The sequence below is a fragment of the Idiotropiscis lumnitzeri genome, chromosome 21 (assembly GCF_059441095.1).
Source record: "Idiotropiscis lumnitzeri isolate Australia: NSW breed Sydney's pygmy pipehorse chromosome 21, RoL_Ilum_1.0, whole genome shotgun sequence".
In the NCBI taxonomy this organism is placed as follows: Eukaryota; Metazoa; Chordata; class Actinopteri; order Syngnathiformes; family Syngnathidae; genus Idiotropiscis; species Idiotropiscis lumnitzeri.
In genome coordinates this window covers 11628141-11641960 of record NC_142411.1, presented here as the reverse complement: position 1 = coordinate 11641960, position 13820 = coordinate 11628141, and the positions used below count along the sequence as shown (strand labels likewise).

At 39.0% G+C, this 13820-nt stretch overlaps 1 protein-coding gene across 2 annotated transcripts; it reads right to left on the bottom strand.

Annotated features, from left to right (window-relative positions):
* Window positions 1–1527: 1527 nt before the first annotated feature.
* frk (fyn-related Src family tyrosine kinase) lies at window positions 1528–13627 on the bottom strand. Of its 2 annotated transcripts, XM_088285689.1 has the most exons (8): window positions 13037–13625; window positions 10246–10367; window positions 8836–8999; window positions 8539–8707; window positions 6011–6169; window positions 2897–3078; window positions 2531–2690; window positions 1528–2446 (listed from the first exon to the last, which is right to left on the bottom strand). In XM_088285689.1, exons 1-8 carry the CDS (start codon window positions 13417–13419, stop codon window positions 2238–2240), a joined length of 1548 nt encoding a protein of 515 aa, XP_088141815.1. In that variant the 5' UTR covers window positions 13420–13625; the 3' UTR covers window positions 1528–2237. The 2 variants fall into 2 exon arrangements, with proteins under 2 accessions (XP_088141815.1, XP_088141816.1); XM_088285690.1 differs by lacking the exon at window positions 6011–6169 and having other exon boundaries at window positions 13037–13627.
* Window positions 13628–13820: the final 193 nt, after the last annotated feature.

Here is a 13820-nt window from a genome sequence, read left to right as displayed (position 1 = left end):
AAATGATGAAATGGTTCTTTATGTGAAAATGATCCATGGTGCAAGATTGGGGAGTGCTGACTTTGCAAATTGAGCCAAATCAGTTGATTCCATTTAGATTGTTTTTTGAGTTTGCATGTGAGCGAGACTGAGACTGAAACGGTTGTCAAAGGCCACACCAACATGCTAAACTCAATTGTCTTAAATATGAATTTGTCTTTTTATACAGCAGGCAATTGTATTGTTTTAAAATCCTACTCGTATACTTTTGGTATCCAAACACAGTATACCTTCAAGACTGTCATTATTTTACTGTGAAAATAACAAATTTGACTTTCTGTGTCCTCTCTGCTCTCATGCCAGGGTGCCAGGATCGAGGTCAAGGGTCACCAATGTGGCGCTTGCAGGGATCAGGAAGCACCCAATGAGAACATGTGTAATCATCAGGCGAGTTTTATTAAATAGTAACATTTATATACAAATTACCAGCTTGTGGTCACCGAGGTCCGAACCCATGTTGTTTTTTCAAATGACTGTGATTCTTCTCATCTGGACCTGCACTTCATCTTACTTCTGCCATCAACTAACTTCAGGATTTACCCCTGCAGTACAGGATAAACCATCAGAACTGGCTTGCCTCACTTGCCTGGCTTGACCTCAGGAAATAGTCTCTTATATGAAGACCAGTTTTTTTTTTCTTCTCAGTGAACACAGTAAGGGTGGCACGTGGTAGACTGGTTAGGACGATAGCCTCTCAATACAGAGGTGCAGGGTTCGATTCCGGCTCTGGCCTTCCTGTGTGGAGTTTGCATGTTCTCCTCGTGCCCGCGTGAGTTTTCTCCAGGTACTCCGGTTTCCTCCCACATTCAAAAAACATGCATGGCAGGTTGTTTGGACACTCTGAATTTCCCCGAGGTGTGATTGAGAGCATGGATGGTTGTCTTTGTGTGCCTCACGATTGCCTGGCAACCAGTTCACTACTGCCCAAAGACAGCTGGGATAGGCTCCAGCAAGCCCTGTGACCCTTGAGAGGAGAAGCAGTTCAGATAATGGATGGATGAATACAGTTATATCGGCAACTCTTAAGACTAGTCGTTGGAGGTGATCGCTTGCACCACCAGAATAAATGCAATTCAAAATAAAAGCAGCGTATATCTACATTTTTTTACTGCATAAAGGCTGCAACAGCCAATCACAGACAGGCGTTGGTATCTCGCGGGCTATACTTTACCGAGATTTGTTAAAGTTTATTCATGAGGTCGTGGGTCAGTGTTGAGGGGAAAAATGAGCACCAGAAATTAACCTCTGATTCGCTAACTTGACCCGAGAAATTACAGTACGTGCACCCCAATTGTTCTTCACATGCAGCAGTCGCCAACTGTATTATCCCCTTCAACGGTTGCATTCAATGTGGACCTTACTGGAGAGAAACTGTATTTAAGAACATTCACCCCAAAAATCTTAAATCCTTGAGAATCCAATATTCACTTACTCCATATTCATAAACATCTAGCACTGCTGCTACATGATCAAAAAACTTCTAAAGAATTCTATTTAATTCACTTTTATTCAACATAACTGACAGTAAGGTCATCTAAACACTTGTTAAATGTACAATTCATTCATTATATAAAAGTAAACTTTTGTTATAACATATGAAAGCACCACATCTACGCAGCCCACTAAGCTAATTTGTTAAAATGATATGCTTGATTACAGTTGCAAATCATATACAGTATCATACAGAGTGAAACTAAAAGGATGCTTAAGATCAAAATTACCGCAAATTATTGACACCCACAGATAACTAAATATACAAAAATAGCAATGACTTTACAATGATGGTTTTAATTTATATTTTTAAAAAAGTACACACAGACTAACTACTGAGTTACGATACATAGCGTCAAGAGTTAAGATCACATGCAATCAGCTGAGGTAAGGTGTTGTAAGTATGATTCACTCATTTTCATATCTTGCACAGAAGGTAGCAAGCGGGAAGAATGTGGCTAGCATGAATTGCAAGCAGAACTGGTTCATCAAGATATTTAAAGACTATATTTACTTTGCTGAAAGCAGCCTTTGAGGCCATTCACTTGGCAAAACACGCTAGCAGGAGGACTACAGTGACAGCATACTCAAAAAGGTTTGACAGTATCACATTCAAACGTCAATCAGGTTCTAAATTTAAGTGTGGAATGTGTATGGATGCAAGTGATTTTGTTTAAAATGTATTATTGAGTTCTCAGCTCGGAGCGCTAATAGGTCGCAGCGTCGTCATAGGAGGTAGCGCTCAGGTCAAAGAAGTCCTCCAACTTCCACTGCAAGGTCTCAAATGTAGGCCGGTCCTGTTCATTCTCATTCCAGCAGTCCATCATTATGTCATACATGACTTTGGAGCATTTGGGGGGACGCGACATTCTGTACCCTTGAGGAACTCGTTGGACAACCTGGTAGTTTGTCATGTCTTGACAAAAACAAGGAGAAATTGTAAACAAATTGATATGACAGCTCAGTTGTAATTTATTATTTTTTCAAACACCGGTCTTACCTGGGTATGGCATTTTGCCAAATGTCATGATCTCATACAACAGAATACCAAATGACCAGACATCAGATTTTATTGTGAATACGTTGTTGTGGATGGCCTCCGGAGCAGTCCATTTTACCGGGAATTTGGTACCTTCTCTTGCCTCATACACATTTTCATTCTAAGTGCAAAACACAAATAACACATTAAAATAGCACAACCAAAATACTTCAGAGCAGTGTCACTAAAAAGAACACACAAAGATCGATTGATCTATATTTTATGGGGCGAGTAGGTTTAGTTCCCCATCTGGTTCTAAAGCAAATATCACAGCAATGGTTTATCACACCAAATGAAGCGTAATCATGGAGTGTATGAAAGAAATACCTGAAAGACCCTGGCGAGACCAAAATCGGCCACCTTGCAGATGTTGTTCTCCCCTACCAGCACATTCCTGGCAGCAAGATCTCTGTGAATGTAGTTCTGCAACTCCAGAAACGCCATACCAGATGCCACCTGAGCAGCCATCTCTATCTGGTCAGAGAGCTGTAGTTTGGCACCCTTGTCCTCTGAAATTATTAAGACAACCAAAATAAGTCAGTGGAAAACGGTGCAGTATGCAAACAGTTATGATGAAAAGAGTTAATGTTACGACAAGTCCGCCTTTGTCATAAGCGGTGCAAAAAATATGAGCAGCAGAAGATTAGTTAGTGTACATTATACAAAAAAAAAAATCTCAACCTTTACATCTCAAACCCCTTTTAATCATTATTTCTATTATTTATACACCAGCCACTTACTATAACTCTAGAGGAGCAGTGATGCAAATCAGGAAAGGAAAATCTTTTTATAGTAGGATCAGTGTTCTGGGACAAAATAATGCATCAAATTATTTTCAAGTAAAATCTAAAAAAAATGAATAAATATATAAATAAGAAAAATCAATTAAGAAAAATATATATACATAATCCATTTAGTGCAGTCCAGACCTTAAATGGTCAATCCATGTCAGAGTGCATCTTAAGATCGGTAGCCACAATGATTTTCCAAATCTCAAAATATTTTGGACCCGTTTTTGTAATTTTTCACTCCCCGACCATCGAGGATAAGGAGTCAGATTTTAACAAGGCTCTGACTAACCTTTGAACTGGTAGAACTGGTGTAACCAACTTTTTCAGTTGGTCACACCAGCACAGATTTGGTCACACTTTTTTTTTTTTTTTACGGTGGTACAGCATGACCATGACTTGAAGTATAAACGTCACAATTGGCATTCCGTCGTTTCATGACAAAGATTGACAGAGATATGATGATGAGATCAAGATATGATGTTTTCAAAATATTTTACTGGAATAAGAACTGTCGGCAACAAGCAATAGCTGACAAAACAGGTCAATTATTTTGTATAACATTAAAAGACAACATTGAAAAAAAGATTTAGTTTTAATGTGAACATGATTATGCTCAATGCAGAAGGACCAGCTCGTCAGAGCGTTACAGCCCGCCTAGCATCATACTCAATCGACTCAACGCTGCTTTGGTTTAGGTCCTCCAAAGCAGCGTTATGTGGGCACATTGCAGGGGGAATATACTCATCAAAGCTCAGATGACTGATGTCAATAAAACTGCTCAAATTACTCTAAATATTATTCTTGTTCAGTGTTTTGTTCCCGTTATTTAAAGTTTAATCCCTGTTAAAAGGGGGCTACTTTCAAGTTGCTCCAGTTTTTTGTGGTGAATATTAAGAATTATATACAACAAAAAAAAATTAAATCACGTTTTGTTTTAATTTTTATTATGTCATTTTAAGGCAATATTGTTGTTTGATTTGTGTTAAAAGAATCAAATGTTCAAATTAAGAATGAATTTTCTTGTAACTCATTCTCTGCCAGCCTAGGTAAAATGAATGTAGTTTTTGGCTTTTATATCCGTCAATAATAGTCAGTTAAAAAAGAAGAAAAGACAGAAAAGCATACCATAGCTTTTAAGTTTACATGATCATTTGTGACTGGAATGGGCATCGGGTCTCTCTCTATCACATCTATCACTGCTTCTGGCAGGACCTGTACCAGATTTCATAGATCTCATAGCCTCTCTGAAATGACGTGAGACTGTGGGCTGTGGAATCAAGTGATGTCAGAACCACATTAACACGTTTGCCTGCTAAAACAGCACATTTGAGTCCCGCTTGCAAATAGCTGCCAACGGCAGAAACTTTTGCCGTATAATACAATGACAGCAAAATTAACAATTTAAGTAGCAGTAGTATCTTTAACTAGCGACTGAATATGATTTTGGTATGGCATCTGATATGTAGATGTTGGTTGCTATGTGACATGCTAACAATAAAACTGGGAAAAAGGCAAGGCGAGAAGACAAGTCAAGCCAACCGTCATGTCCGAAAGGCTTGATAGTTCGCAAGCAAAAATGGGGCGAGGTTCACCACTGTGATCAACTGTGTCAGTGTGAGAAATAGAACAATGTTTCTGCTGTGAAGGCTTACTGCAAAATCAAAGCCTATGAAGTGTATGATGTTGATGTCCATGTGAGAGATGGGCATTTTACAAAATTTTGCCAGCCTGTCATTTGTCAACAGTCTGGGCACCTGTTTGTCAACGTCGGTACTTTCCCCCCCCCTCTTCATCACTTTGTATTAATGAGCTAAGAGAAACTATTTTGGCTGTCTTAGTTGGTGAGGAGGTGTCTGTTCTATCAGTCTATGACATTTGCGTTGATGTCCAGGGGAAGGGGAGTGCAGGGACGTCTCCTGTGGGAGGGCGTACATGGATTTCACGGAAACCATTTTTAATTGCGTTACCTGAATGACTTGAGAACAGTTCAGTCCCTCAATACTTATATAAATAAAAAAATACAATTTTAGTAAGTAAAACAGAAAAACAAAAGCCACACTGGTGACAACTATGCCATGTTAAGTGCAATGTCATGCAGCAGCATTTTGTAGACATTGGATCAATGTCCATCCATCCATCCATCTTCTGTACCACTTCTCCTCACTAGGGTGTCGCGGTGGTGCTGAAGCCTATCCCAGCTATCTTCGGGCAGTAGGCGGGGGACACTCTGAACTGGTTGCCAGCCAATTGCAGGTCACACAGAGACAACCATCCACACTCACACTCATACCTAGGGGCAATTTAGAGTGTTCAATCGACCTGCCATGCATGTTTTTGGAATGTGGGAGGAAACCAGAGTACCCGGAGAAAACCCACGCAAGCACGGGGAGAACATGCAAACTCCACACAGGATGGCCGGAGCCGGGATTGAACCCACGCCTGATGTTGTCTCTCACTGTGAGGCCATCGTGCCAACCAGTCTACCACCGTGCCGCCCCATTGGATCAACGTGGGTGTCGTAATTCCCCCCCCCCCAATATTGGTCTGATAGTTATCATGATCCTGAATTGAATCAATAACATCCTATAACGAAAATAGAATAAACAACTGAAAAAAATGTAATGTAAAAATTGAGATAAAAAGTATGTACTTTGGAGATATTCAAGCAAGCTGCCATTCTTCATCAGCTCGGTGATAATATAGATGGGCTCTTCCATGGTGCAGACGGCATAAAGTTGGATTAGCTTGGCATGCCTCAGTCTCTTCATGATTTGAGCTTCTCTGAGAAAGTCCTCAGCGCCCATTGTACCTCGAATATACAAGACAAAAGACTCAGTATATATAGAGCTGGGTGAGATTAGTATTTTTCAATCATCCAAATTAGCAACATTGAATAAGCAATGTAATGTTAAATTGTATTACTAATACTACGACTACTACTACTACTACTATTCTAGACTTCATTTGCTTTGAGTTATGTTTTTGAACATGCAAATGATGTACACCACATACACGAAGAAGAAGAAAAAAAAAATCTAAAACAAACAAAAGAAAACAATATTCGCAAATAATGGAGTATAACACAAAGTGAAAACAAAAAGTGAGCAATTTCAATGTCCGAAACGGGGTGGAAAGGACTGCACTTTATTTATTACACATCAATACTTACCAGATATGGATCTACCTCACCATTAAGTATTACTATTTTCTCATTTATATCTGCATAACATGCAAACATACATATTGTATACCTGTATATGCATCAAGATTATTTTACTAAAAAACTAAAGAAATAACTACAACTAGAATTGAATAAACATTTTCGTTAAAGAAATTAAATTAAAACTAAAATGATTTAGAAAAATTAAAGCTAACTGAAACTAGATATTACTTTTACATATCTAACTAAAACTCACTATAATTGCAGAGAAAAGGTGCTTTGTTTTCATCTTTGGCAATTAATTATATACACAAGCCTTTGGGGTTGATTTTAAAAGAATTTCTTTTGATATTAACATTGAAGATAATGCATGGACATGTATGCAGATGAACATAACAGCAAAAGGACAGGCAGGGTGAATTTCAAGCCCCAGGTACAACTCCATTAAAAAAAATAATAAACAAAAATAACGGTTGCTCAGGCTTTCTCTGCCTCAAGGTACGGAAGGATTGTATTAAAATTAGTGGCATTATTCAAAACTTTTACAGGACAGAATGCCAATTATTTAATTTAGCATATTCATATTTACTGAATATGTTAAACATTGATTAAACAAAAATCATTTATCAAATGAAACTAGAAGTACCGTGCATAGGAATGACTGGGACGGTAGACATGGTGTTTTCTGATTTTTTTATATTATTCTCATATGCTAAATTTATATTACTTAGTTTAAATGCGTGAACTCTGTTGAAATTTTCAGTGGTAAGACCTCAAACTTGCACACATAGTATTTTCATGACCTACACTCACATTCACAGCAAAAATATTCAGTCTGCACATTTCAAACTGATTACAAACCAGACAGCATTTCATGGACAAATACGATAAAGCACATTTTCCAATTAGGCCGTAGAAGATGCAAACATACCAAATTGGGAAATGGAGGGGTTACAGGGACGCTATTGCAAAAACACATTCTGAACTGACTGGTACAAGATCGAAGGCTCATCTTCGGATATGCTGCCATGGATATTACAGCCCTGGATGAGGACCCACTCCACTGAAGTCATCTTCCTGCAGCACTTCATTCAATTGACTCTTACATTATCTTATCTATTATTGCATAGCATCATTGTATGTGTCAAATGTTGCCCAGTTGGCATCCATTGCAGCCTGGTCATCCTGGAAGGGGGATTCCCCCATCTGTGGTCCCTTCTCAAGGTTTCTCACTTTTCCCCTAATGAGGTTTTTTGAGTTTTTCCTTGCCCTCCTGGGGGTTAAGATCGGGGATGTTGATTGTGGCTATGTAAAGCCCTTTGAGACTGTCTGTGATTAAGGGCTATACAAATAAAATTGACGCGACTTGACTTGAAAGACATAACAATTTGAGATCGGAGCACCCACACATGCACACCGACAAGATTACAGGGGAATGCCAGCAGGAGAGAAGGAGAGACTGCCCGCTGGAGAAGGCCAGCCGTGGAATGCCAGTCTTGGGGACCAGACAGGAAACAACCTTCTAGACGATGACTAACCTGGAGAAGACCTTCCCTTCGACGTGGACCCCTGCCGTGGTAGGGAGCGAGGACGACTGATTCAACGTATATCACCCTTGACATAGAAACCTGGCTAGAGAAATCTTATAAATGTGAGGGCGAGCTGAGATAGCGCGCAATTTTTCGATAGTACTCGCCCAAGTACAGTTTCTCGTGAGATTAAGAAAAAGCAGACCAGATACCTGTCTTTGTATTATTTCCTGAACTCTAGAAATCGAAGAAACTAAATATCGGAACTCTAATCAGTTGTTGAGTCTATATTTACCCTTTTCTTCTTGAGTACAAAAAACGAACACACACTGGCATAAGTTTGGCTTTTAAGGTTTATTTACTAAATATTTCTCATTCCCTTTGTGAACACCAACAGCACCAAATGGGCGACAGGTGGTGATGACATAAAAACTTTCCATTGTCCACAGGTAACTATATTTTGAATAGTATTTACATCAAAGCGCTTACCAGGTTTGAGGGTCTTCACTGCAACAGCTGTGGTGTCATTCCATAGGCCCTCATAAACTTCTCCAAACTGACCTGCTCCCAGTTTATGTAGCAGCTTGATGGAACTGCGGTCAATCTCCCATTGGTCCACAGTGTTATAGGATAGGCCATTAGTCTGTGGAGCCTCAATCTACACAAACATTACACTTTGTTATGCCGTGTTTAATATTAGCCATTCTGAATAGCCCATTCACCACAATTATTAACAGAAATGAAAATAGATTTTAGGGGAGTTTAGAATAAAACTAAAATACGTACCTTTTTGCATGGTTCTCCCAGACGCACACAGAGCCCATCTGGTTGCGTCGAGTAGTGACACACCAACTTCTTCAACGTTTCAAATACTTTGGTTCTTGAGACATAGTAGAGACCCTGCTCTGTTTTTCTTACTTTATAATGCTTCACCTTCCCATTGTCCAACACTGAAAGACAAAACATCATAGAAAGTGCATTAAGTCTTCTCCTGTTCGGCCCACCAGGCGTTCCTCTCAGCGGTTAGTCGACCAATGAGAAGGATCCAGTTAGAACCAGAGTGTTCCCAATATGACAGTGTCGCACAGTGGGCGTTGGTGATATGATCAACTTTTTTATGGCGTTACATTTATGCCACAACTAAGCTGGCAAAATGTCAAATACTGCGTACGAAAACATGTTTTGTGCGTACAAAAATGTGTTTCACATGTAAAAGACCCTCCAAATGTACGCACAAAATAGGTTTTACGCTTACAACTTCTCACTCCTCTACGCATACAAAGCAATTCACGCTTGCGATGCAGGCGTGACAATTGTGCCACAATTCTTAACCAATCAGGAGTCCGACACCAAAATCTCTGGCACCGCCCTTGTATACATATACACATACATGTATACACACATTATAAACACACACGTGTGCACATATGCACATCCACTCGCACTTAAATAAGCAACATAATGAGTGAAATCAGTGACAATGCCTTTCACAGGTGACTCCGAGAATTTTAAATATATAATGTACAGGAAGAGTGTGACAAAAGAATAGGTTGGGTTGCTTTTGAGCCCTAAATAGGAGCCTCTAGCTGAGCCACTCTTTTCTTTCTTCATTTTTTAAAAGGTGCGCGTCAAAATGTGCATGCCTAGGGTCATGCAAACACTGAAACTTACCTAAAAATTTCTTCTAAATGCCCTCCCTTCTGGTTGTTATGTACGGCGGATTCAAGAACATGTTATTTAATCTTCTCCATCTCCATTTCTTGCTGACGGTACGAAGCAGAAGATTTTGTTATAAAAGTAATATGTTCAAGAGCTTCTGCAGCACAAACATAACACCGTAATCCGCCATTGTTGTGAAAATGTAGCCGGAGTTTGCACACAGTCATGTGAGAATGTCATCGCAGCCTTTTGAATTGAATGGAGAGAGCTCCATTTACCAGGAAAACTTCGCAAGGATGTCACACAGAGTAAGTCCAACATTGAACAGCATTGACTGTTTCATGAGAAAGTAAAAATATTTCTTCATTTAATCTCCAAACTTCCAGCCAATTCTAATTACTTTGGGCTAATATTGGCCCATAAAATGATCCGTGCCCCCTATACTTTACAGCAGCAGAAATCGTCGATAAACGTGCAATAGGCAAAAGATGATTTTGGAAGGAAAAACTCAAATTAATGTAATTACTTGTTTCTTACCTGAGAGGGAGAGCTCCCCTTTCTGGCTTTCACAGTCCCTGATTAGGAAGGATCCTTGTTGGTTCTTTCCTGTTAACAGCATCTTCTCCGCATCCAGCCTTTTTGTCTCGGGAAAATACCAGCTACACATTAAAGTGAACGCAGAAGAGAAGTTAATCAGACATGTCACAAGTAAATGAGTTCCGCCTCCTCTTCCTCCCAAAAACATGGATCCGTAAAACATCTAAACTCATATGGTTCAATAAGCTTCTCGGTTGAGTTGGTCAAACAAACGTTCTGTTTTTGTTTTGTTATTTATTAATTTTTTTCACTAACAATTATCAATGCGGAATCTCTTAAAACACTTGTTTGAGAATGATTTAAAACCTCTCCTTTTCTTTTTGCACACGACAATGCAACTCGTTCAATGTTTGTCCAAGAAGAAACCTTTTTATAAATGGGTAAAAAAAACAACTACATTTACGGTACACACAACACCACAGCAGTGGTAAAGAAGGTCCGCCAGCGTCTGCACTTTCTGAGAGTCCTCAGGAAATTCAACCTGGACAGGAAGCTGCTGCTAGCCTTCTACCACTCGTCCATCGAGAGCCTGCTGACGTACTGTGTCTCCACCTGGTACAGCGGCTGCACTGAGGCGGACAGAGTGAGGCTCCAGAGGACAGTCAAAACAGCACAAAGGATTATTGGCTGCCCTCTCCCCTCACTATCGGACATCTACACCGCCCGGTGCCTCAGAAGGGCTCTCAACATCGTCAAAGACAATACCCACCCAAACTCACACCTGTTCGACCTGATGCCCTCTGGCAGGCGCTACAGATGCATCAAATCGAGGACCAATAGACTGAGAAACAGTTTCTTTCCGAGAGCCGTCTCCATTCTGAACTCTCACACACACACGAGAACACCCTTACCTTGCAGAACAGCATTGTGATGTGTTTTTATATACACTATTCAGTACTAAATTCCATTGCACTCTCTTATTTATTTATCTAATTTATATATTTGTCTGTATTATTGTTGTATTGCACTGGAGAGGGGAGCCCTCTAATCTCGTTGCACACTTGAGTGCAATGACAATAAAGGGATTTCTAATTTCTAATTCTAATTACCTCAGACATTTGCAATGTGAACGGCCTTCTTACTTGACTTTCTAGATTTGGCTTTGAAAGCTGGTGCTTTTTGTCTGTAATATGGACATCCTCATGTTTCTAATCTGGAGTCCAAATATTCTGATTGTATATTAATGAAATATTATTCTGTGTAACACTGGTTGATGAAATAAAATTGTATTCATGACTCTATTGTAGTCATCTACAGGGTGACCTAAAGCGTGACAAAAGTGATGGCCTATGACTGTAGCCCTGGAAAATAATGTTTGAAATGGATTGCATTAAATGTGAGGCCCAGAGTGATACAGAATATTTTTCACAGGGCCCCATAATAATGGTCCTATTCGTACGCCGGACATTACAATATTTCAGTAAATGCGTACTAATCCCCCACCCCCAAAATAAAATTTCCCTACTGTTTTCATAAACAAAACTGCGTCAACCTGTGAGTTTATTCACTCCAACCATACTTTGGTACCTCACAAGGTCAAGTAAAAACTAGAGGGAAAATATTTTAGTATAGTATATATAGTTAGTAGTAGGTATAGTATACTTCTCTGACAATTCATAACACATTCAATGATTAACGTTGTCAAGTACAGTGTGGTATTAACTGGTTTAAAGATATATCTGAAAATATATGTGTAAATTAAGGGCTTGTCAAAATTAAAGTGCTAACTCTGGAGATCAATATATTTTTTCTTAACTCAGTTAAATATTTTAATTCATTTTACCCCGTTTGATTTATTTAAAAAATAATTTGCATACTTTGCAAATATTGTACCATATTAGCTGTACATCTTTAGCACATCATCTCAGAACAAAACACCCTCAAGTTAACATTGGGCCTTGCAAATCAACACTGCTGGAGTGTTGGTGTTTGTGGGCTGTTTTGAGAAATGTTTCGAAGAGAAATGCCCGCAGAGATGACTCTGTTTAGATTGGATTCAAGAATCAAAGAAAGCTATTTGAATTAAATATACTTCATATTTGGTGATTTTGCATTCCTTACAAGATATTATTCAAGTAAATATCTGTCAGAAAAATCTTAGTTGAAAAATGTGATTAATCGCAATTAATCATGGGATTTTTTGGGTGATTAATTAGTTAATTGTTTACTTGACAGCAGTAGTTAAATAAATAAAAACTTGGAAATCTTATTTTTACTTTCAGACGGACAATGTTTGTTTGTTGAGAAGCAAATATACATGACATCACATTCTTTTATCGACCAAAACTATTTTAACATGTGAATAAAACAGGATAAACCTGTAGACCGTTTCGTCACGCAAAACTGAGAACATCATCCAACAACAGAAGTTCCTATTGTTTCCATTATCTCGACTTTTTCAATTGACGTCATAACCAGTGTTTGGACATATAATGTAAATTGAATTAACCACAAAGTACTTCCAAATAGCATTCCCTTGAAATAATATAGGACACCGTAATAAAGTAAATTATTAATTTCGGACAATGATCAACTAGCCTGAGAACATTCTTCAACGCAAAACTCAATATCTTTACGACTGCATTTTGTATTTGGGAACAAACAGGGTACAGGCATGCTATTTTTTTTTTTACTGTTGTAATGCTTCAACAATAAAAACATGAACATAAAAGTAATCTGACCTGACTTTTCAATTGAGGAAAAAGGAGCGCATGACAGCACTATTACTCACGGTTCTGCGTTGATACTCTCGACTGGCGCCACATAATTTGCGGGGATATAACCCTGTTTGGACTTCGAAATTCCAGTGAGCGCTTTTGCATACCACCAGTCTTTGGCTTTGATATCCAGAGCTTGCAACATGTCACCTGAATTGAAGCTTAAATCCTCCTCGGTACGAGCAGAGTAGTCATAAAGTGCGATAAAACGATTCTCGATATTATTCTCTTCTTGGCTGCTCAAATGCGGCTTAATTGTCCGGACAGTTGTTGGGTTTTCAATGACGATATCTGTTTCTTTTTTCTGGTCTTCATTCTTAGTTCCGCTAAGATTTGGATTCTTAAAACAAGTGAGAAATCTCTCACAACACGCTGAACACTTTGTTCTGATATCCATGTTCTAAGTCAATCATGGCAATTAATTTTCAATGTTCCAGTCGGGGTTTCTCTCATGATCCGTCACGTACAACTTTAGTGTTTCGATGTCATAAAAAATGTATCGGAGCGCAGCACTATTACTTGGTGAGCATAGTCCAAGTTGATAGTGGCGATCACCTGCACCTGATGAGAACTGGGGAGTGTCACTTCCTCTGAAGGGAAGTAATGCTGCGTTCGAGTGCTTCTGGGAAAATCCTGAAATTTCCCTTCCTGACTGTCGGTAGGAGGCGTATTGAAAATTGAATTGTTATTTTCTTCTGAACAAATAGTTTGGTCTGTAGGTTTCCTACCTAACAATAAATGTGCAAAATTACACAACAAACACAAAACATTTTCTACTATGTAATGCTCGCAAAATAA

Coding starts and splice junctions, on each gene's coding strand:
- frk (XM_088285689.1), bottom strand. CDS start 13,419: ATGGATATCAGAACAAAGTGTTCAGCGTGTTGTGAGAGATTTCTCACT. Junction 6,170..8,538: donor AGTGAAGACCCTCAAACCTG/GTAAGCGCTTTG, acceptor TGTATATTCGAG/GTACAATGGGCGCTGAGGAC. Junction 3,079..6,010: donor CTTGCTTGAATATCTCCAAA/GTACATACTTTT, acceptor TAATAATTTCAG/AGGACAAGGGTGCCAAACTA.